The following is a 23,131-nucleotide window of genomic DNA, read 5'->3' as shown; positions in this document are numbered from 1 at the left end:
AGGAACCCTCTTTACTGTCACTTGGGTACTTCATCACCTCCAGTCCTTACCTGCAGGTACCACATCCTTCCTGCATTAGAGTCCACTCAGCTCCATGTCATCCTTTTCAGCCTCCTGGGCTCTGCAACACCTTTCAAGAGTTTTCTAACTATTGCAATACTGGCTTGTTTTCGTAAGCCTGCAACCCAGTTTTCACCCCCAAAGGCCAGAAGGGTGTGGGTGTCATCAGTGATTAACTTCTTGCTTGGAAGAGATCAACCTGAGATGTCATAGTGTCCCAGCAACTGTACAGATCTAGATAAAATTTGGGTGAAGAGGGGGTAGGCAAGAGCTCTTTCCTGCAGTTGGCAGGAGGGGCTGATGCCTGCAAGAGACATCTGCTTCAGATCAGTTTCCAGAAAGGTGCCTCTCCTGCAGCTGCAGCTCGAGTTCCACTGGGGGTAAACATCCCAGTGCACCCCAGGGCTGCTCCTCTGAGCCTAGGGGGACTGTCAGAGCTGTTTCCTGAGCAGTTTGTGCTTAAGGCACAGGGGCACAAGGGCGTATTCTGCCCCACTGCTGCCAAAGTCAGTGTAGCTGTACTGTAGACTCAGGGCACACTGTAGCCCAGCAAGTGGGGGCAGTCACTCCATCAGCAGATGGGTTCTCCTCACCCGGCTCACTGGAAGTATCATGGAAATAGCAACTCCAGCCCTGCAGTAGATGAGTCCCAGTGACGGCGAGGGAAGATGAACTCCCCTCATCTCTGCATTGAGGGCTCCAGGGCAACCAATTAGGTTGCATGTGTTCCCTCAGGGCCTAGACTTAACTACATGGCTCTAATTAATGCCTTCTGCCTCTGATGCCAACACCCAACCACTTCCTAGCTGTATATTAAAAAAGCCACTGCAGCATAAGCCAAGTCTTTAATGGGCTGATGCACTTATCTGTTATTCCACCAGACTGGTGGTTAAGGATAAACAGTGAAAAAAGCCTCCCTTGACAGTCTGTTATACAAATGCTGCTTTACAGCTTAGTCAGGGTAAAAAGACAGCACTGGAGATCCTGCCAGCAGCTCCCCCTCCCTCCCCAAGCCTGGAGCTGGGGAGAGCACGAGTGCGCTGTTCTGTGCCTCTTGCAGCTTCCCTGTATGGGGCAGTCATGTGGGACCACAAGAGGATTTTTCAGAGTGAAAGGCACTCTAAAAGAGGGCAGACTGCAAAATGTCTTACCAGAGAGACAAACCCGTGCAGACTAAAGCCTATGTGAGGGATAGCTGCTGCCTGCCCAATCGCCAGTGCCCTACTCAGTGTCCCAGCTCACTACCTGGTGCTCTCCCTCTCGCAGGAGGAGCAGAGACTTGAAAGAGCAGAAGTATAGAAAGATGGTGTCAAAAGCTGTGTGCTGATCCTCAGAGTGGCCTGTAACAAAATATTTCTGTCATGCCCCAGGAACACCTGCTATTACAGAAATCTCCTTAGACTCTGTCCCAGTGACAGGCAGCACCTGCACAGTGAGTGGGCCTCCTCCTGCACCAGCATTGCTCTGTCAAGATGAAGACAGAAATGACAGTATGATAAAACCTGTCCTGGGGACGTGGGAGGTGGGGCCTCAGCACAACTTGAGCCATAAATAATCTCCCTACACAGCAGTTAGGGGAACAATCGTGTGGGAGTATCACTTGGTTAAAAGATGCTCAGGGAAAGATGGTCTTGAAGGAAAGCAGGAGATTTCTGGCCAGTGAGGTGGGCTCTCCACTAAAGACAGAGATTTCTGGGTGCCAGCAGGTCATTCACCAGACCCACCTCACCATGATGAGTCACTGCATCAAAGAGACAAATTTAGTCTGAAGCAACCCAAATCACTCTTCTCTGGTGTAGCCTCCCAGGATACCCTTGTGCTGCAGCATCTCTAGAGCTGCTCTCCAGCTAATTTCTGCAACAGTAAGGTGTGATCCCTTCCCCACACCTTCGTCCTCAAGATTCAAATGGGGAAAGGGTGTCAGGGGAAGTAAGAGTAATGAATACAGAGCATTTTATCCAGAAAGGAGACAATAAGCTCCAGACACATACCCTGACCCAGCACAGGGAGAACATAGCACATACAGAATTGTGTAAAAGGCGTGGAAACCCTAGAAGATCATTATATATAATATATATATATCCAGAAAACTGAGTAAAACCTGCTATCATGGAGATGTGTGGAGATACGTGCAAAGGACACACTGAAAGCTTGAATGCAGTAGATTCATGCTGCAGAACAACCCTGCGTTTGTGTGTAGCTTGTTCTCATGCATGTTCCTCTTTCAGCTATGACTTGCAGAACTTGGCCTTGCTTTGCTTCTATTTATTTTTTTCAGCCCTGACTGTATAGTCAGAGTCTTTTCTCAATAAGAGAAGGAGGAAGGTGGTATGTACAGGGAAGAGCTGAACAGAAGTCATCATGTGTTCTTGTTTCACCGGCTTAAAACTGGCTTCTGGTGGCACTGTGCAATCTCAGCACTCATTGACAGCAGAACTTGCCCTGTGAACTCAACACCTTCTCCCATGCAACCAAGAGGTCCAGCTGTGGTCTACTCCAGCCTTGAGAGTGATGGAGGCTGTCAGACTTATCTTGCAACCAGAGAAAAGATGGAGCCAGATCCTTTGAAAGAACCTGGTGAGAGTCCAAGGAAAAAAGAGTGTTGAGGGGCTTTACTGAACTTCTGTGATTCTCCATTCATCTAGCTCTCACATCTTAAAGGAGTGAACACTGCAGAGCTACTGGTATCCTTGACAAGATCTTATCTCTTGCCCCACTTGAGACTAGTAAATGTAAAGGAAATGCCCCCAAAGTCTTTGCAAGGACAAAGGTGTTTAGCCAGCAAGATGCCAAGCCATCATATGACGTGATAGATCTTAGGACATTGGAATAATATTGGCTTGGCACCGTACTGATCTCCTAAAAATAAGTTGTGTACCATTTGACAGCACCAGCTTCTGGAGACCCCAGCAGACTTCAGGAAACCCAACCAACCTCTTATAACACCTCTGACATGGAAATAACTGCATAACTTTTCAATGCAAGGGAAAAGTCAAGGTGCATGAGTGGGGAAGACTCACCTATGATAGCCAGCAAATCAGGAGCATCTCTGGGAACCAAAGACTGGGATTCCCGACTCGAGGTGGGCTCTTCTAAGCACAGGACTCCTCTCCCTTCAGGGCCCAATTTCCTAAATCTCACCTCTGCTTCCCAAAGGATGAGGTGAAGAGCAAACTCCTCCTCTAGACTCTTCAGAAGCACAGATAGGCACCAGCACTGTCTCACAGCAGTGAGGCTGGTTGAAGCCTCTGTTCACTTCAGGGGATATTCATGAGGATGAAGATGCCATGCCCTGGCTCTGAGAGCAGCTAGCACCCTGTGTTTCCAAGGAATACACAAGAAAGCTGCAGCAGCAGTTGTTGTGAGATAATCTGTTTCCTCCCCCCAGGGCTCAGCTTGGTCTCTCATTACTACAGATCAGCTCAAGGCCTGACGCAGGAGCCCTGCTTTCCCTCACAGGACATCAGTGGTCACTGGGATAACAGGAGAGCCACGGACCTTACCAGTGTCCCCTGCTTGTTTAAGGTACCTGTACAATACACTTCCCCAGCTGCTGCAAGGACTGCAGGTGTCACAACCTTCCTGCAAGGACTGCAGGTGTCACAACCCAGCACTCGTCAGGGTCAACTCAAAGCTGTTTTGGCAGACAGTTTGAGGTATTATGGCTTAACTACAAACGTGTATCTTGCTGAAGCTTAAAAAGGAAACTTATAGGCACCTCTCAAGAAAAATGCAGACCCATCTTAGGCAGAGCATATGCCACAAGAAAGGCAGAAGCTTTCTGCAAATCTTGACTGAGCAGAGCAGAACAAAGCTCTGGTTCTTCAAGCTTGTCTGCTTGGAGCTGTCCGTTCACTGTGAAGCTACAGCGGGTAACACCCCCCACTCCCTGTACTTCAGTGCTGTACAGCTACATCACAATCACTCTGCATACAGGAAATCTTTACAGACATGAGTGTAAAACCAGTAGTGGTTTGGGATCCTTACCATTGTAGTCCTAAGTTTCTGGCTTCACTGGACATCCTGATGGTGTAAAGCTGTGTCTCAGCACACACCTCTACAATACAGTAAGAGTCTCTGATGCTCTTTCTGCATCTGCAAACAACCTGGTGAGAAGAAAGAGAACAATCTGAACATTTCACATGTCACAGCTGGGAAGTGTTCGTAATTCCTAGTACCTAGTACATATGCCTCAGAAGGTGTAGCTGTAGCTGTAGCCTGCCTGCTTGCCTATCAATTCCCCCACAGGCCATCAGTTTTCAGGGCTCTCAGGACACTAATAAACTTTAGTGGCCCTAACCAGCCACCCCTGGAGCCTCCACCACTCCTGCCCATAGGCCCAGTGGCTCTGTTTAAGAGCAGCCTGGGGCTCTTATCTTCCATTAAGTGTTATAGGAGCACTGGTCTCCAGCTTAGCCTAGCTAAGCTGTTCTTATGTTAGGCTGTGGGCACTGTTGATTTGGACCCTCCCCTGTAGGCTGGTGTCCTAGATGGACCTCAGCCCTGCCCCATCATCATGACCCTGCCTGTTGATCATGAGGCTGGGCCTGACTCAGTTGCCCTATTGGGCAGGTATTGAATGACTGGTTTGTGTCTGGGGAGGCCCTGCCCTTTCAGAGGCAGTCACCCTTGCTATACCCTGACACAGCTGGCATGTTTACCCTTTTCTTCCCCACCTTGCTTGCACTCCTCTAACTGTCGAGACAGCAAAATCAGGGCTGCACTGAACTCAAGAGCTAAAGAGGGTTGTCAGAATAAGCACCCCACTGCACTTGCTGTGGTGGTGAGTCAGGAAACTGGTTTTCAGGCTGCAAGATCCAAGAGCTGTTCATTGTTTCCCAGGGCAATGCTGACCCTGAGAGCTGCACCTGAAAAAAAGTCAGTACAGCCTGAGAGGCAGCAGTCCTCCAGCCCTGGCACGGTGAATGCTGTCCTGCAAGCAGGCTGAAGTGAGCTGGATTAAGCATGATTCCTCAGTGGTGCCGTGAGTGCCTCAGTGAAGATGGCCCTGCACTAACCAAACCTTGAGGCTCTGCCTTGGCACCAGATCTTAAAGGTAGGAGAGTCTTCTCCTTCTGCATGTGCAGCACAAGCCAGGAAAGGGTTGGGATACCATGGAGGTGAAACAAATACAACCATGTCTCACTTCTGCCTCTAAAATAACAGTGCCTCCCAACTTCATTGTGGTATCCAGAATCTGCCTGGGCTGACTCTCTGCCTGCCTCTGAGCCCTGCTACCAGCAGGCTCCTGCGGAAGTGACTCAGCCAGCCCAGCTGGATCAGATGAAATGAAAAAAATAAACAGAGGTAAGTGTGGGAGCAGAGCAGGTCCCACTTGCCACACATATTGCTCAGGAAGGATAACAAGCAATCCACAGCACAGTTCCTTCAAGCAAGGACTCAACAAAAGCTGGAGGCTCCCAGCCAGGTCTGTTTTGGCACAAAAAGCCTCCAGCAAAGGTCAGATGTAATTGAGCATTGCAATCCCTCGCTCGCTGGTGCTCCCTCACCTTGTCCACAGACCAAGACCACTATTTCAAAACCCCTCCTTGTAGCCAGCTTCAGCCACAGGCATTCACAGGGGAATATTAAGGGACTGCCAGCTGGCACATTTCTCAGCAGGAACTTAAGAACAGAGTGCCCCCACCCCAGGGGAAGGAAGGGCTGTCCCAGGACATGGCCGGGGGCACTCTCAACTCCCATATAAAATTTAAAATCCCTGCATTGTTTGTCCTTCTGCAAGTGAGAAAGGTACTGTCCTAACTCGGGGAGCCACGTATCCGGGGTAGACAGCGTGGGTAGCTTCCCCCAGAGGACAGGTACTGGGGAGAGAAAACCTTTCTGCAAACCAGCTTACGCCTTGTGAGGGAATGAGCACAATAAGTTGCATAGACAGGTTATTGCTTTCCAGGGAACTCGGGAACGGGTATTTGGGACTCGTTCACTGTATGTGGGTCTTGCTCTTTTGCCAGGTGGATTTTTTATAGTGCCTATGCCAGCAGTGATCAGAAGCTTGATGCTGCACAGGGCGGCAGGGCTCAGATCCGAGCCAGAGATGGGGTCACCTGCCCAGGGCCATGTAGAGGCTGTGGTGTGCGAGTGCCGCACCAGCGGGGGGGTCCGCTCCGCAAGCGGCAGCGGGGAGGGAAGAGCAGCGTCTGTTTCTGCGGAGTTGTTATGGCAACCGCGCGGGCAGGAGCCCGGGCCAGTTCCCCTCGGGGGCTGCGGGCGAGGGGCCGGACCCCGCTCGCTCCCCAGGGCTGCAGGGGTGGGCGGGGCACCGGCGGGGAGCGAGGCGGGGGGAGTAGGCTGGCAAAGCGGGAGGATGCGGGCTGGGGGGGCGGGCCGCGGGCGGCCCCGGGCGGGGTAGCCCGGTACCGGCGGGGGAGCGGGGCCAGCGGCTGCCGGTCGGGGGCACCGTGAGGATGGTAAGCCCCAGGCACCGGCCTTTCCCCGGGGATCCTGCCGCTCCTGCGGGCGGGCGAGGGGTGGCATAGCCCGCTGGGAGAGCAGAGAGCCGGGAGGGTGGCCGGGAGGGTCTGGCGGGGGCAGGGGGGTCTGGCGGGAGCGGGGTCGTCGCTCACCGGCAGCGGCGGGTCCGGCGGGTCCCGGCTCCGCGTGGTGCTGAACGGACAGCGCCGCCGCAATGCGCATGCGCGTCCACCTGCCCGGCGGGGCTGGGGCGTGAGCTGGGACCGGGGACCGGGGACAGCCGGTGTGCACCGGGACAGCCCGTGTGGACCGGGGACCGGGGACAGCCGGTGTGCACCGGGACAGCCCGTGTGGACCGGGAACAGGGAACAGCCGGTGTGCACCGGGACAGCCCGTGTGGACCGGGAACAGGGAACAGTCGGTGTGCACCGGGAACAGCGGCCGTGGGGAACGGGGACAGCCCCTGTGCACCGGGAACAGGGGCCACGGGAAACGGGGGCTGCTGGTGTACGCTGGGGACCTAGTGTGCGCTGGGGAGACGGGACAGCTGAGGAACTGGGACAGGCGGTGTGCACGGGGGAACCGGGGGAGCCGCGGGGCTGCAGCCACAGGTGCGCGCCGGGGAGCTGGGGCCACGGGGAACTGGTGCGCACTGGGGATCTGGTGTGCGCTGGGGAACTGGGATAACTGAGGAACTGGGACAGGCGGTGCGCCCGGGGGAGCGGGTGCGCCTGGGGAGCCGGGGCACCAGGGCCGGTGTGCGGGCCGAGCCGTGCCGCTGGGAGCCACCTGCAGGAGCCGCTGGGACACCAACGGGATCTGTGAGCGCCGTGCCCCACCCGCCCGGTGCCCCGGCCCGGCAGCCTCGAGCTCTCCCCGCTCCCGGCCCCTCCCGACCGGCCCCGATACCGCGCGCGCCGCCGCCGGGGCGCGGGGCGGGGGCGGGGCGGTGGCGCGCGCGCACTTCCGCCCGGCGCCGTGACGTCATGGGCGGCCGCCGGTGTCCCGGGCGGGTGCAGCGCGGCGGGATGGACGGACCGGGGGAGCTTCGCCGGGGCCGCAGGTACCGGGGGCAGGGCAGGGCAGGACTGGGCTCGGCTGGGCTCGGCTCGGCTGGGCTCGGCTGGGCTGGGCTCGGCTGGGCTCGGCTCGGCTGGGCTCGGCTCGGCTCGGCTGGGCTCGGCTCGGCTCGGCTCGGCTGGGCTCGGCTCGGCTCGGCTGCGCTGCGCTGCCGCCTTGCCACGGGGCCCTGCGGCGGGGAGTGGGGCGGTGTCCAGGCCCCGGCGTGTCTCCTGCAGCCGCGGCGGCAGGGCAGCTCGGGGGCGACTCTGGGGCCGAGCGGGGCCCCGTGGGGCGGCGGGACAGGAACGGCCGCGGGCGAGGCTCCCCCAGCTGCGGGTGCTGCTGGGGCCGAGTCTAACCGGCCTCCAACGGCGGCTCGGGAGGCCCCGAACTGCCAGAACCCCTCTGCCGGTTCCTCTCGCGGCCCGAGGCCTCATCACCGCAGAGGTGCCGAGTGCCTGCTCCTCGGGGGGACACCGTGGGGGGACCCCGGGGCCTTGTTGCTCCCCGCGGGAAGGAGCGGGGACCTGGTCTCTCCCCCTCGCAGGGCGCCCGAGTGGCCCGGCACTGGATGCCGGGGACTAGCTGCCGAATAGAGTGGCGCTCAGATGTGAAAGCCGGGCACAGCTACCCTGCGAGCAGTGCGGTGATGCTGCAGCAGCCTCCTGCTGCTTCGCTGAGGGACAGGGACTCCATCAGCGGCTGGTAGAAAGCCCTACCCGAGGACTCCTGGAGGGCAGTGCGGGCAGGTGGACTCGGATGCCTGAGCAGTGAACGTCCCAGGCTGGGGAGGAGGTGACGCAGGTGGCAGGCACATGCCCTGCTGATGGATCGCCACAGGGACTTACCCTGTGGGCTGATTGTGGGAAACGTCGCTGAGTCTTTCTTTCTGGCTGTTCCTCCTAGAGGCTCTCGGCAGTAGGTGTGAGGTGATCTAGCCCAGCTCCCGCAGTGGCCTGGCTCTCTGGTGTCTGAGGATGAGTTTGACCCCCACCAGGAGATGCCTCCTGGACCTGCCCTGGGAAGACATCTTGCTTCCACATATTCTCTGTCATCTGCCACTGCAGCAGCTCCTGAGCCTGCAGAGGGTCAGCAAGTCATTCCAGTCTCTCATCCAGCTGTACCTGGCCAACATGCGCTGCTTTGACTCAAACCAGGTATTGGATGGCTCTGAGACTGGGGGAGGACACAGATGTCCTACTGCTTTGGAACTAACAGGGGAGCATCTATGTGGGGAGAAGAACCTCTGGGCAAGGAGGGTAGTTTCTTCTCAGGAGCTTGGGTTAATGGCTCAGGTGTCAGACTGGACAGATGGGCTCAGGGAGGAGAGGTAGTGATTCAGGGCTCAGCAATGCCAGTGTCTTTATCAAGAGGCCCTGGGAGGAGTAAGCCTGGAAATTCCACCTAGGCCATTATGGGGCACTGGCTGGCAGAAACACAAGCCAGCTCTAGAGTGGCACAGCCTGTTGGTCCTCACAGAGGTTGTGCAATAGGGTGGGTCTGATGGGGGGTAACTCTGTGCCTGGTCATCGGGGAAAGCTTGTGCTAGCTCTAGGAGACACTGCCTAGGAGTGGGAAAGATAGGAGTAGCTGCTGTTCTGTGAGGACACAGAGTGGTCTAGCAAAGAGATTTTTGGAGAGCAGACATGTGGAGCTCACCACAGGTATATAAATGCAGGAGTGATTATATGGGATGGAGAAGCCAGAGCATCTTCCTAGCTTATGGCAGTAGCCTTGGCATGACGTGAGGAGAGTCTGATGGTAGGGTTTGCCCCAGGATGAGGACAGAGAGTGGCTTTGATCACCACTGTCACAGTGGAAGAAAGGAGGGGAGAGGGTATTTGGTGAGGATCAGGCTGATGTGAAACGCTGGGGAGGTGCCTAACTCTTCCTGGGTTCCCCACACAGATCAAATTTGCCATCCCTCGAGCTGCTTTTGTTAACCTGTTGAAGGACAACAAAGTACTGCAGCAGCTGGCGCTCCAGAACTGCTCTGCCTGGCTGACGGACTGTGAGCTGCTCCCAGTCATCGAGCAGAACCACCACCTCCACCAGATCCAGCTGAAGGGCTGCGTCCAGCTCAGCCGCCATGCGCTGGTGACCATCTCGCTGAGCTGCCCCAACCTGCGCCAGCTGTCCCTGGCTCAGTGCGACTGGGTGGACAGCCTGGCCCTGCGCAGCCTGGCTGACCACTGCAAGGCCCTGGAGGCTGTGGACCTGACAGCCTGCCGCCAGCTGAAGGACGAGGCCATCTGTTACCTGGTGCAGAAGTGCAGCAGGCTCAAGTCTCTGTCGCTGGCTGTCAATGCCAATGTGGGCGACGTGGCAGTCGAGGAGACTGCCAAGTGCTGCCCCGAGCTGGAGCACTTGGACCTCACAGGGTGTCTGCGAGTCAAGAATGACTCCATCAGGTACTGAGCAATGTGGGGATGGCAGGTGACTGGGGTAGGGAGAGGAAGAGAACTAGAGAGGAAAGGCAGATATCTTCATGCTGAAAGCAATGAGAGCTCAGTCTGGGAGAGAAGTCACTTGCAGGCCCTTCAGGAGAGACACTGTGTGCTATTGACAGCAAATTTCCCAGCATATTATGGAGGGTAGGTCTGGGATCCAACCATGTTCCTTGACTTTCTCTCAGACTGCCAGGGTGCTGCTCCCAAAGGATGGTGCACGTATGGTACAGTCATGAACGCTGGGCTGCTGGGAGTAGAGTAGAGCATGAATGGTGCACTTAGGAATCCTGACTTGCAACTTGCATGTGCTTTCTTTCTTGGCAGAATCCTGGCTGAGTACTGTCCCAAGCTGCGCTCGCTGAAGGTCAAGCATTGCCACAACGTGGCTGAGTCCAGCTTGAGCATCCTCCGAAGCCGTGGGGTGGAGCTGGATGTGGAGCCTCCACTGCGGAGGGCTCTTATTCTCCTGGAGGATGTGGTTGGCTTCGCCCCTTTCATCAACCTTCAGATCTAGAACTGCTGCTGCCGGGGAGGGGGGGACTGATGCAACGCTGGGAACCTGGAAGGATGCTGGAACTGGCTGCTGTGGAGACGTGCAGAGAGAGAGGTCGGTCCCATTGGTGAGGCTGGCCTGAGTGGGGCTCACTCTTTCCTCTGGGGCTGTTTAGCAGCCACTGAGCGTTCATGAATAGGCTTCATTGATGCCTCTGGGGAAAGTAACTCCCTCTACAGTGGCGTGGAGAGAGCGCTTGACTTGCAGGAACACCATGGTGCTGAACAGGCCTTGGCCAGGCCAGCTAATAGATAGGATTTACTATTTGTTGTATTTTAAATCTCTAAGCGGCAGCTGTCCAGAGGGCAGGGGAGTGTGTGATGGGGACTGTCCCCTGGGGTGGGTGTACAGGGCATGCCAGCAGAGCTGTGGAACAAACCAGACCAGCTGGAGCAGGAAAGAGAACAGCTACCAGCCTTCCTCTTGGGAGAGGGCAGGCCCCTCTGGGCTCTGGGAGGAGGGCAGTAAGCCTAGCTCCAGCCTGTGGCCACTGGCCAGCCTAGCACCAAAGGACTGGCATGGCCCCAGCGCAGGCAGTGTGTCTGTCCAGGCCTAGGGTGCTGGTTTAGGCTGGGGCAAGGTGGGAGATGCTCCTAACTACAGTTTCACTGACAGAAAAGCACCAAACCTAGCTGTGCTGTCACTGAAAGCAGTTGGTCATTGTCATTTGTTTCTTCCAGCTTCTGACTTAACATTTTAGTAGTGCCCAGGCCTGCTACTGTATCTTGCTCCGTGTGGCATGGCTGGAAATTTGGCACTCAATATTGGTAAGAAATGGCAGAAGCACTGGCTCTACTGTAAGCTGAAGTTTGTGGAGAGCTGCAGGTTATGTTGGCAGGGAGAGTCTAGCTCTGGAGTTCAGCCTCAGCCCTTGTTATCCGCTAGGCAGTTAATCAAACAGCAGCCACATCTTGTGGTGAGAGTAATGAGGGGAAGAGAGGATGACCCTGATTCTATCTTTGGCCCTAGGAGGGATTGGAGATAGTGTCTGTAAAGCATATGCATGCTCTGGCAGAACTACACACCAACTCACATCATCTTTATTAATACTGGCACTCAAAGCAACAGTGCACAGAGACTTGTTAAAAAGGTTGCTGCAAAAGCACAAGCCACATCTCAGATCTAAAAATGTCCCATGCAATATAGAGCAGAGAATGCCCAGGCCCCAGAGAGTCACTGCAGTGTGCCCCTGGGGGCAGAGGGATAGCTACCCAAGGAGAGAAGTCTCCTCCTTGTCAACTAGGTTAGTTGAGGAAGCTGAGAACAGTGTCCTGGCTCCCAGGTTAGTTCAAGTTAGTGGCAGGTGGAGGAGTCCCTCATTCCTAGCACCACAGTCCATCCTGCCATGCCTGGCCAGTGAGGTGGAAGGCTGAAGAGCAGGAGAACCTGGCTGTCAGTGGAACTTGTACTTCCTGGCTGGTTTTAGGCTGATATAGGTTCTTTTCATCTCTTCACTCTCAGGCTTCTTGATGTCTTTGTACCTCTCTCCTTTTGTACTCACCACCTGGTTATCGATGTAGCGGATCAACTTCTTGGGAGCCTGGCGAGGAAAGACATTAACACCAAGTGGATGGACAGCCACACTGCTTGAGAAAGGCAGGGGGCAAGCAGAAGTAGAACTGCACTCTGGGAGGTGGGTGGGCTGCTTTACCATCATCTGTGCTGGGAATCTTGGCCAAAATTGGAAAGGATGTTGTCTGATGGGGGGAGCAAGAGCCACGGTAGTCAGGAATGGTAGGAACTGACAGACCCTGCAGCACCTGAGCTAAGCTAATCTTCTCTCTTTGAGTAAGGGGTTCTGTGAATGGTCCTGCCTTTGGCTGCCCTCTTGCTTTTTGGACTTTCACCCTGATTTTTTTAAACCTTGTAACAAAGGACATTCAAACTGCTGGTGAGTTGGGACTGCTCTGCTTACCTCTTTGGGTGGAGCTGGCCGATGTGTTTTCTGATCATCTGCACTATCCACCATCATGTATCTGAAACACAAGAAGCATTTAGTAAACACTGCTATGTTGCCTGGGGCTACTCACAGCCTATATCCCTTCTCCCCTGGATGGTCTGTGGCTGTGCAATGCGTCCTATGTGACTAGATTGCAGCAAAGAGCACTTGATGTTCCCAAGTGGATGAAATGGGCAGAAGTGTCATCCTTCTGGTGAGAATCCAGCAGGATTCTCCTGGAGTAGCATCCTTGGCTATATGTGAAAGGTATTGAAAACTCAGGTGGCTGAGAATGCTGATAGCCACTGCAGAACTGAGAGAGGTGCTGAGGTTAGGTGTGCTCTCCCATTGGGGCAGCTTTGCTCCTTCTCAGTCCAAGTGATGGCAGCCAGAGGAGACAGGTGAGATTAGAGGACCAATCTGTCTGCTTCTGCTCTGAACGATGGTGTTTCTTTCACACTCCATCTCCTACTTGACTATGAAACAGGCCTGTGCTGGAAGCAACTTCATAAAAGTATCACCTCATTTCCTATGTGACTGAAACATCAGGGTCCAAGCATTTGCTTGCTGTACTGCTGAGTTGCTACTCTGAGATTTTGGTGCTGGTTTAGCACAGCTGACCGTGACTGCTCCCTCAGTAGTTAATATAGTTGCTCATGTGTATCTTCAGCTACGGCAATCTGCTCTCTGTACCTGTGCTTGAGTGATGTTTAAAGTACAGGATGTTGCCAAAATGTCATTAAACTGAAGTTCTCAGAAACATAACAAGGAGCTGGTGCTTTTTTGTTCCCTTGCCTGTCACTGACATGAGCCTGGACAGGAGGTGGGCAAGGACAGAGATTACTACTTCTGCCTGGATGCTGTTCTGCCTTGTGTTATCTTTCCTAGCCCACCAATTGGTTATTCTGTCACTGGGGAGAATGTAAAGTGGTGGAAAAAATGTGGCTGGATAGATGTGTGGAAGCTGCCTGCTCATGAAAGCTGAGATCTTAAAGCAGATCGATGAAACCACAGTGTGGGTTCTCTTACTGAGAATTAAATGCTTTTAGAAATAAATATAGGTAAACCAATCTATAGATACTTTCATTCCCAAGAAGCCTACAGGGGGACTTCAGAGAGGTTTCTTTAAATGCACTGAATTTTCACCTTCAGCAACTGAGATTTAATCTTCTCAGTGTTGTTGTACAGACAGCCTCTTAAAGATATCTTTAGCCTTGTTTGGACTGTCTCCAAGGACAGAGGTATGAATGAGTTCTACAAACGCTGTAGTTTTACAAATCACCATGTGTTTGTTACCTGAGCTGCAGCATGATGTTTGTGCCTTGAAACTTTAACCAGGACCTCAACCAACAGTACTGTGATTTACACTATATCTGCAGGAGGCTGAAACCTCAAACACAGCTAGTGTTGTGACCCAGCTGGTACAGGTAATCTGTTTCTGTGCTAGAACTCTAAAAATACCAAATCTGTTTGTTTTGGTTTTTTGTTTGTTTGGTTGGTTTGGGTTTTTTGTAGTTGTTGGTTGTTGTTTTTTTTTCCCCTCCAGATGATGATTGTATTTGTGTTTAGATGTGTTCAGCTATACCCAAATCAGTTTCACAGCCTCCTTCTAAGCATCTTGCAGCCTAAGTTCTTTATAGACCACATTGTTCCCCAAACTGCCACCTCCTCCTTTACTGAGAGCAAAATGAGGGGTTCTTTGCTGTTGGGTACTTACTTCTGTAGGATAACCTGTTTTAGTTCCTCGTGGTTGGGTGTTCTGCGGGGCCGTGCCAGTTCCTGGGAGGAGACAAGGTGGGTGTATGAACAGCACAACACATGGAACATATAGTTTCCCCCTGCTAGCTTGCTGAGTCCAGCTGCTGGTGGAGCACCCCAGCCTCTGTGAGAAAGCAGTGCCAGCCACACCTCCACTGGGCTGCTAGCTTGGTTGTGGGCACGGCCTAATACTAAGAGAGCCAAGGGAGGGAGAGGGGCTGTTATTCTGGGTGATCCTCCTGGCTCATTGTGCAGTCAAAGCTCCTGCTTGTGGGAGACAGCTATGATGGATGCCTGTGTGTCCCTGAGCTCTGCTCTGCTCCTTGGCCCACTGCCACCCAGGTCAGAGTACAGTACCTTCACACTCACACCTGATGGGCCAATTTCCACCTTCTCCTCCACAATTAACTGCACTGCCTCCTCCAAGTTCCCCAAGGCCATGGCAAGAGCCTTCTCTGCCTGGCTCACGGTACAGGCTGGGAACATCTCCAGTAGCAGCTCCAACCCATCCTTCAAGTCATCGTCTTCCTAGTTGGAGTAAGAGACAGCGGTAAGTTGAGGATGCAGTGAGGAGAGGGCTAGGGCCTCTGGTTTTTCATTGTCAGGAAATTCAGCCTGCCTTTCGCTGAAGGCTCTCTCTCCTTACAAATGTCGCTAAATCCCATTCCTGAAGCTAACAGGGAAATGTATCCTTGGAGAGACAAACCATTACTCTTCCTTAATCTCCTCCCTCTGTTTCAACTTACTTTCAAGTAGGGCTGATGTGAACTGACTCATCTGTGTGGCCATGCTATGTGTCTCCTTAGGAGCGAGCTTTCTGGACACTGTGGTGCAAATGCCTGAAGTCGTGCACACCTTGTGAAGTTGTGTGCGCTTTGATCAGAAAAGGAAGCAGCTGCTAAACACTGACCTGAGGCTACAGCAGAAGGAATCGCCATAGCAGCACTTTCTAGAAAGTTGTGGATACAGAATGCTGCAGAGCAGGAATAGATCAGTACTGGAGAAAGAGCAAACAGAGCATAGGGGAGGAAGGTGGGAGATTATGCCAGGTGCTGTAGTGCTGTGGGATCTCTGAGGGCACTGGGACAGGCTCTCAGTGCCACTGCTCTGGCTCATCCTTTCCAGCTGCTGGAAAGGATGAGCCAGAGCATTGGCTCATAGTCTTCTGTCAGCACATAATTTTCTGACACAGTCTTGTTCAGGCCATACAATCAGGAGATCACAGACATGGTGATGCCTGGTCACCGCCTATGCTGTGGTTCCTTGCAGAGCTGGAAAATGCCCTCAGGTGGTGCTGGTAGCCTAGTGCTCTGTGACTGTCCCCAGTGTTCCTGCTCCTCTGCAGGGTACTCATACCTGGGCCCTGGCTCCGTCTGTTACAGTGCACAGCCTTTCCCCGTTGCAGGCTCCAGCTCCAGGCTCCTGGCCCTTGGTGAGGTCTTCAGAGGGTGCTTCACTCCTGCTTTCCACAGCCTTTTGGCCAGGTTTTTCTTAAAGACACATTGATATCTCCTGAGGAACAGTCCCACTAAGGTTAGAGCTTTGTGCTTTCTGTTGGCATTAGATTGCTAGTGCATCATGTGCCAAAGCAAATCTCTTACATGACAAGACTTGGAAGCACTACTGTTCCTTCTGCCCTCAGCGAGGACAGTTGCAGCTCTGCTCCCACTGACCTGCAGGAAGGCAGTGCTAGCACATGCTGGAGTGCCCGACTTCTGCATTTCCAGGCTGTAGAGGGCATGGGCTGCTTGCAAATTCAATTCTACCTTTCCATTCTTGGTTCTCTAGTGCTTTGGTTGTGGATACTTAAGGTATTTTTCTTACATTTTTTAAGAATTCCCTGCTTTTTGCTCTATCTTTGAAATAAGGTGTGGTTTTTATTTTAAATTTGGGAATACACTGTGGTAGTCCCCAGACTGCATGCAAGCCAGCAGATCCTGTGATCAGGTTACTCTGATGCATCTCTTTTTTACAGGCTGTTTTTTTGTCACTGCAAGAAGAATCATTTCACGTTTTCTCTGTCCTACCTAAGACTGGAATGGTGCTTTCCTTCCATGCTCTGGCTACATCAGGATCCTCAAAGGGTAGGATGCAGAATACCAGAGCAGAACAGTAGATTTTGCCAAGTTCAAGAAAGCAGCAAGTAAGATAAAAGACAGGACTGTCTGTTCTACACTGTGTACCCTTCTGGCAAGACAGCAAAGATGTTACTAGACAAGCAAAACCCAGACTTGTATGTCCTGGAAGGCTTAATATCCAGGCACTTCAACCTGTCTGTTCTTTAGTGGGAAGCACCTGATAGAGCAGTCCAGCTGATCTGTGAATGCTGAGGTTAGAAAGGGTCATTGGCATAGTGTAGTCTTGTGCAGAACAGAGCACATCATTCATATTGCATCTGTGCCAGGGTCCATGGATGAATGGGAAGTGAGCTTTGAGGATCCTAAGTCTAGATGTGATACATGTATTCAGCTGGATACTTTTTCTGATGATGCACCTGATAAAGGCTGCTCAGTGGTAGTGCCACTTAGGCAGATGGGTATCAGAGGCAGGCAAAAATCCTCACTTTCAGAGTTAACCTACAGCATAATTTCAACAAGCAGCCCTGTGTCTGCTATTTCTTCCTTGTTACTCTGGATTTGATCTCAACAGAGGTATTTGGAGAACTGATCATGTGTTTTTCACTCCAGTATGTCTTGGACAGTATTCCGTATGACTCCAACCTCCCATGTGTTGACATCAAAAACCTCACTGAACATTGAAAAAAAACCCCGTCAATCAATTCAGGCTACCTTATGAGATCTTAACTGTGGCAAATAAGATTGTATTTTATCCTGTGACATTGCTCAACTCCAAATATGAAGACTGAAAACATGTACAGAATATACCTTCTTGTGCTGAAATAGTTTGTGTAACTCACCTTTGTTGCGAGCTTCACCAAGCCTTTCTGAGAGGGAGAACATCATTTCACAAACATCCCCACTGCAAGAGACAGAAGCTATATTATTAGTGTGAGAAACAAAAGCACTAGCCAATCCTCCTTGGCGACCTTTTTATAGAAAGACAAGGCTTGATGGGAAGCCCAATAAAATCAACTGGTATTTCAGATGGCCAAGGACCTACTTGCAAACTATACTGGGGTTAGCATCTGTGTATTCAGGCAAAGACTGACTTAATTGCACAGGTTTGGTACTAATACATCTTCGACTGGGTATAACAAAAGAATTTATGGTACTGAGGGGCCTGGGTCCAGGCCCTCAGTGTGTGACATGCACATAAAAAGCAGCAACAGTTACATACCTGTGGATTTCTGCAAATCCAGGGATATATGCCTCCATCATTTCCACAAAGGTGTCCATGTCAAAATTCTCCTCAGAGGACTCTGGTGAGCCCAGCTCCTCCAGGACACCCGTGATATAAGAGAAGAAAACATCATCCATCCCACTGGAGACAGAGAGAAGACAAGACGTGGCAGCAGTGTCAACAGGCCCAGTTTTTCTTCTCTCAACATCCCCATTCCCCCTAACCTCCTGTCTGTTTAATATGGCAGCAGAAGGACCTATGTGGAGTGTATCTTATGGGCATATATCACTAGTAAAGCCAGGTAGCAGGTGGCCAGTCATTGAGTGGGAAGCATTAACAGATAAAATACTGCATGCAGTTCTGCCTCCTGGGCACTGAATGAAAGACCCAGTGTGCCCAGAGGCTCCTGTAGGTGCTTCAGCTGAGCTAACCAAAATATTCCAAGTGCTCAAACCCTTGACTGACTGACTATGCTGACTGGCGTTTCAGGTGAGGTCATCATATGCTGTCAAGCTGCACCCTCTGTGGGATGCAGTGTTCTCTGCTTGCTGCTCTCCACACTTGTGTCACTACTGGCACCAGCTGCAAAACCAGCTGCTGTGTTCCAGCCTCAAGGCAGCTGTATCTCTGCATGTAGGCAGAGTTCAAAATAGGAGAGCCCTGACATAGCATTATCCTGCTCGGAAAGCCCTTTGGGAGCACTGTGGAATGAAGGAAATCCCATATTCTAATGGGTATTACTGGACAGGAAATTAATCATCTTGGTCATCAAAGAAATGACACTGCTAGATTGCAATGCTAAACTATAGCTGTTCAAGCATTCCTCTCAGAGCCTAAGCAAATTACCTCCATCCTGGATCTGGCTTAAAGAAAAGCAACAAAAAGTATGGGAAAGCTACAGAGTTCAATATAATGGGCAGAGGGACAATTAAATGCAGAGTTCAAGCTAGAACAATGCTATTGGATCTGCCTGTCTCAACATACCTGAGATCTGCTGCAGGGATGTGGGACTGGATGAAGTGTGTCAGTGTGTCTCGAATGATTCTTTCAAGCTCCATGTCTCTCTAAACCTTTTTCTCTAAAAAAGAGGAGGAAAAAGAAAACTCCATGTAATTTTAAAGGCAAGAAGTAGATCAAAATATCAAGATCAAAATGCAGGTATAGGCGAGTGTGCTCTTCTGATCAGAACAATTCACAAACGCCTCCAACGTCTTGTCGTCTCTGAGTAACAGCAGGCAAAAACATCCATAAAAAGTAGCAGTATGAGGATCCACTGGAAATACCAGCCCAAAGCAGCCCAACATCTTGGGCCTCTTCTGATTGTGTTGATGCTGGAGGTATGCAGCTGTACTGTACGTTTAAAATGTCACCTCTGGGAAGCAAAGCTGGAAATGCAGATGTGTCCAGCTGCAGGGGCTCAGGGACACCTTCTGAGCTGGAACACTGTGTTGTCCGGAGAGGAAGCAATGGGTAGTGGATTTGCACTCTCAGTACAGAAAGGGGTGGACCTTCCAGCTAAAAGCATTTGCAGCAATGCTTGGACTTGACTCAGGAACGAGTGGGAGGAAGAGTAATGTCTCCTAAAGAAAGGACAACCTAGAGCATATTTTACAGGGAAATACCAAGCAGGGCACAGATGACTAGTCTGCCAGCCAAAATATCAAAGGTCTCCAGGTCAGGCACAGACTGCCAGTGGAATCCTACCCAAACAGGAGCCTGTTGTTGTGCTTGGTAAATGAGCCATTCTACAGTTGATGCAGCTACAACAAGGGGCACTTGATAACCCAAAACTCAGGGGAGCTCTAAGAATCACACAGCTCCTACAGAAGCCATGGCAGAAAGGGGCTGCCCACAGCCCTCCTTCAGCTATCAGTACTGAGCCTGGACTGAATTGGGTGGAGAAAAGCTGTTCCTTAACCATTCCTTCCCACTGGGGTCTACAAAGCTGTTGGGTGGACAAACTCCTGGTACAAGCACTGAGTTCTTCTGAGGAAGAACCGGCCCTGCATACAGAGAAACTGATGTGGTCATTGGCCGGAGAGCTTCCAAAGGTCAACATGCTCCCAGCAGTGCAGCTCCCTCATTTCAACCACACTAGGACATGACCAGGTCTGTTTGACACAGAACTCATGGAGCAGTCATGTGGCTGCTGACAGACAATTCCCACATTTCTATGGGAATCAAAAAAGGTTTGGCATTTCCTGAGATGAGACTTTCAGAGCTAGCAGGATATAAACAAAACCACCCCAAGCACTCAGACAAGTTTAGAATTACATAATTTGGGCCACCGAAACACTTTATGCATTATACCTTCAAATGCCACACTTTTTCTAGTGGTGACCTGCAATAGTTAAGGGGGAGATTCACTAGAAGAGCTTATCCTATGTGCCCAGTTTGTGTGGGAGCGATTTACAATACACAAATTGATCTAAAAACCAAAGGCAGGAGAAATCAGTCTCCTGAGAGCTCAGTTCTCTTGAAAAGATGTTACCACAGTTTTAAACTTCCAGATGTAATTGCAATGTGGATTTTAAGATCACTACAGTAGTTGTCAGCTGATTCAAATGTATCTATGAAAGTCCTTCTGCAATTCTGGTTGTTATAATGTGGGCTCTGTGTAACATGTTGCACAGAATCTATTTTTAAAAGTGTACAATAAAGAAATGATACTTCTATTGCTCTGTTCACAGCTACAGCCTCACAGTTTTGCACTGTCAGAATAGGAGACCTTCAGGTCTTGGAAATCCCTGTTATTTTTCTGGCAGTCTTTAAACACTGGGGTTTACTATTAAAGAATGAGCAGTGGAGCACTGTATGTCATCTCATTAAGACAGGCTTGGTTTGAAATATCAGGACTGCTTACTTGATCCACGTAACACTGTGTGGCATATGTATTTCCTCACCTCAGGCAGAGAAAAGTGGTATCAGTTCTCAAAATGTGAATGCGAAAGTTATTCATTTTCTGTGCTAGATACTTTGACCAGCAACTGAACAGAGTTTCCCAAGCTACTATCAAATCTCGAGAACCTAGCAATCCCCATCACCTTTGCATTCTCCTTCCTAACATGTTACTGTCAAACGTAGGGTTTTTTTTTTGGTAAAACAGATGTAGTAATAATATCTCTAAAAGTACCATTATCTTTCTGCTATATAAAATAACTACTTATGCTATATTCAAGAAAAGTTGGCTTACAATTCATACAAATCTACTTTCCTCAAAAAGGGTGAAAATCTGGAATGTTTGCATACAGGTGCACAGGTGGCACAGGTGGACAGCTCTTTTAAGTCAAGCTTCAGTAATGATTCTCAAACAGTCAATGTGATGGGATGGGATTGTGCCTTGGATTTTATATTAACAAGACAGACTTGAGGAGAGCAATTTAGGAAAATGTTTTTGAGCTAAGAGGAACTGCCATTTGGATGTATATCAACTTTTATGAGATCATTAATTTGCCTACCAGTGACTAGAGGTTTCTGCAAGTGGAAGGAGATGAGTGTTATATGCCTTGGATATTTCTCAGAGCAGGTTAGAGAAAGTTTAGGTAAATCTGATCTGACTGAGGGATTGATTAAAACACCTTGCTAAGGTTCATGTAGCCCAAGTAATGGGACAGGGATGGTTCACTATGCTTTCTGAAAATTGGTTCTGAGAAAGCACAAAGCATGTCTTATGCTGCTCAGTGTGTCTGTGCTTGGAGAAGTGCATTTCTCTGGGATATAAGGCCTGTGACATACAGCCTCAGAGGAAATTTCTCAAAAGCCAGATTGGCAGGACAGAGAACCAGCCATGGCTATACTCCACTGAACTATTTACCTCCTCAAACTTTGCTGGCCTAAAAGAAAATTTTCCAGGCTAAGTAACACCTTACAGACATAATTTCACTGCTTCCATTTTTTGTTTGTCTTGCTAATGAAGTCTCTGAAAGGACTTTCACAGTGTGGTTACTATGGGAAAGCAGGCTGAGGTCACTGAGCTTGTTAACACAATTAACTGCTTAATGCTCTGAAATGAAAATAAGGACTAAGTTGGAACTTAGTCCCAGTAAATTACAGTAACAGTAATGCCAGTGGCCAGACTCTTCCCCTCCCTCCAGATCTACACTGGACAGCTGCACTGGGGTGCTCTGCTGACACGGAGCCCTTACCTGAGAAGACGTGCCACGTGTGCGAGGACCTTCGCTCACAGCCAGTGTTTGTGAAGTCACTTCAGTGCCTGCAGGAGAGTTGATGGTCCATCCTATGAGTGCCTGGCCCAAGCCATGAATGAAGAAGCCCTTTATGGGAAAGGAAAGCTGAATTAGCTGGAGCGGGAGAACAACAGAATCACTCTGTATTCTGGTATCTTTATGTCACTTGTCACCGTTTCCTCTAATGCATATGGTACAGCTTTATTTTTTTTTAAATAAAATGTACCCTGTGGAAGGCTAACTGGGTTGCGAGATTAGTGTGCTTGTCAGCCTTCAAATTCACTGACATGTCGAGATGTTCAACATCTACAGTTTTTGTATCAAGGCCAGCAGCGGTCCCTGCATATCACTCGAATAATCCAAAGGCACTGGTGGCCTCATCACCGTGGCAAACGAAGCAGGAGCTGTTTCTCGAGGCTTTAAGGAGACAGCCCAGAGAGCGCTGCTGGGTGTCCGTGCTGTGGCGGGTCCCCACGGCCAGAGCCCCAAGAGCCCCGTGCGGGGTGCGACGAGCGGCTGCTGCCCCTGGAGCGGCCACCCCGGCCGAGCAGCCCCGGGGCCGGGCGAGGATTGCCTCGGCAGGGCCGGACAGCGAGGCCGCGGCGTGCCCGATACTCGCGGTGCGCGGACGAACCCCCCCCACCGCCGCGCCCCGCGGGTCGATCCCCGCACCGCGGAGGCTGCGCGTCACCCTGCCCGGCCGCCTGGGCCGCCCCCCGCGCTGCCGCCCCCGCAGTTAAGCCCCACTCCCTCCCGGGCTCCCCGGCCGTGTCCGTGTCCCGGTCCCCGTGTCCCGGGCGGTGACGGGCGCGCGCCGCCGCCGGGGGGGGTCACCTGATGGCCCGCGCGCTCCCTGCCCTCCCCTGCGCGTGGGACTCGCGCGGCGCGCTTGAACGCGTCACGTGGCCGCGCCCGCCGCCAGCCACGGCTGCGCACCAACGCGGTCCCAGCGCCGCCATCTTGGCTGCGGGCAGAAGCCGGGCAGGAGCCGGGCAGGAGCCGGGCAGGAGCCGGGCAGGAGCCGGGCAGGAGCCGGGCAGGAGCCGGGCAGGAGGGGACGGGGCGGCCCGGGGCGGCCTTTGAGGGGGCCGGCGCCGGGGTGGCCCTTGGCGGAGCCGCCCCGGGAAAGGCTCGCTGGGACTGGCCTCCCTGCCAAGTGCAAGGGACACGTTCCCTGATGAAAGTAGAACACTTCGAAATGTTTGGCCGAGCTGCACTGCCTCTCGGGGCGCTTCTCCCAAGCCGAAGCCCTGTCAGGGATGCTCCCCGAGCTGCCGCCCGCGGAGCTTGGAAGCTGCGAGCAGGCTGTTTCCATTTCCACTAAAAAGCCGCCCCGCTACACCCAGGCTTGACAAGCTGCTGTGTGATCCTTCATTCTGGCGATCTGGAG

At 52.0% G+C, this 23,131-nt stretch overlaps 3 protein-coding genes across 11 annotated transcripts in view; 1 reads left to right on the top strand and 2 right to left on the bottom strand.

Moving 5' to 3' along the window:
- Window positions 1–6,766, bottom strand: part of PSD (pleckstrin and Sec7 domain containing) — a 47,018-nt gene extending 40,252 nt beyond the window's left edge. For 3 of the 4 annotated variants that reach the window (XM_051800081.1, XM_051800084.1, XM_051800085.1), the window contains exons 1-2: window positions 6,645–6,766; window positions 4,048–4,166 (exon numbers count right to left, since the gene is read on the bottom strand). The gene's annotated coding sequence lies outside the window, so the exon portion shown is untranslated. Of the gene's footprint in view, window positions 1–4,047; window positions 4,167–6,125; window positions 6,451–6,644 lie in introns of those variants that run through there. The other variant, XM_051800082.1, reaches the window with a different exon arrangement.
- Window positions 6,767–6,801: 35 nt separating this feature from the next.
- Window positions 6,802–10,823, top strand: FBXL15 (F-box and leucine rich repeat protein 15). 4 transcript variants are annotated; one of them, XM_051800172.1, is made up of 5 exons: window positions 7,464–7,555; window positions 8,102–8,349; window positions 8,461–8,711; window positions 9,463–9,965; window positions 10,329–10,823. In XM_051800172.1, exons 3-5 carry the CDS (start codon window positions 8,532–8,534, stop codon window positions 10,516–10,518), a joined length of 873 nt encoding a protein of 290 aa, XP_051656132.1. In that variant the 5' UTR covers window positions 7,464–7,555; window positions 8,102–8,349; window positions 8,461–8,531; the 3' UTR covers window positions 10,519–10,823. The 4 variants fall into 4 exon arrangements, with proteins under 4 accessions (XP_051656134.1, XP_051656130.1, XP_051656132.1 ...); XM_051800174.1 differs by lacking the exons at window positions 7,464–7,555; window positions 8,102–8,349 and adding an exon at window positions 6,802–6,913; XM_051800170.1 differs by lacking the exon at window positions 8,102–8,349 and having other exon boundaries at window positions 7,438–7,555.
- A 752-nt stretch (window positions 10,824–11,575) lies between these two features.
- Window positions 11,576–22,646, bottom strand: CUEDC2 (CUE domain containing 2). Of its 3 annotated transcripts, none has more exons than XM_051800176.1 (10): window positions 22,576–22,646; window positions 21,700–21,828; window positions 18,539–18,632; window positions 17,552–17,695; window positions 17,172–17,233; window positions 15,611–15,744; window positions 14,612–14,782; window positions 14,214–14,275; window positions 12,473–12,533; window positions 11,576–12,097 (listed from the first exon to the last, which is right to left on the bottom strand). In XM_051800176.1, the coding sequence occupies exons 3-10, from the start codon at window positions 18,610–18,612 to the stop codon at window positions 11,951–11,953; spliced, it is 855 nt and encodes a 284-aa protein (XP_051656136.1). In that variant the 5' UTR covers window positions 18,613–18,632; window positions 21,700–21,828; window positions 22,576–22,646; the 3' UTR covers window positions 11,576–11,950. The 3 variants fall into 3 exon arrangements, with proteins under 3 accessions (XP_051656136.1, XP_051656135.1, XP_051656137.1); XM_051800175.1 differs by lacking the exon at window positions 22,576–22,646 and adding an exon at window positions 21,968–22,370; XM_051800177.1 differs by lacking the exon at window positions 22,576–22,646 and adding an exon at window positions 22,126–22,370.
- Window positions 22,647–23,131: the final 485 nt, after the last annotated feature.

The sequence above is a fragment of the Manacus candei genome, unplaced genomic scaffold, assembly GCF_025592945.1.
Source record: "Manacus candei isolate 608988 ecotype Guabito, Panama unplaced genomic scaffold, ASM2559294v1 h1tg000050l, whole genome shotgun sequence".
Classification (NCBI taxonomy): Eukaryota; Metazoa; Chordata; class Aves; order Passeriformes; family Pipridae; genus Manacus; species Manacus candei.
This window is presented reverse-complemented; position numbering and strand designations above follow the sequence as displayed.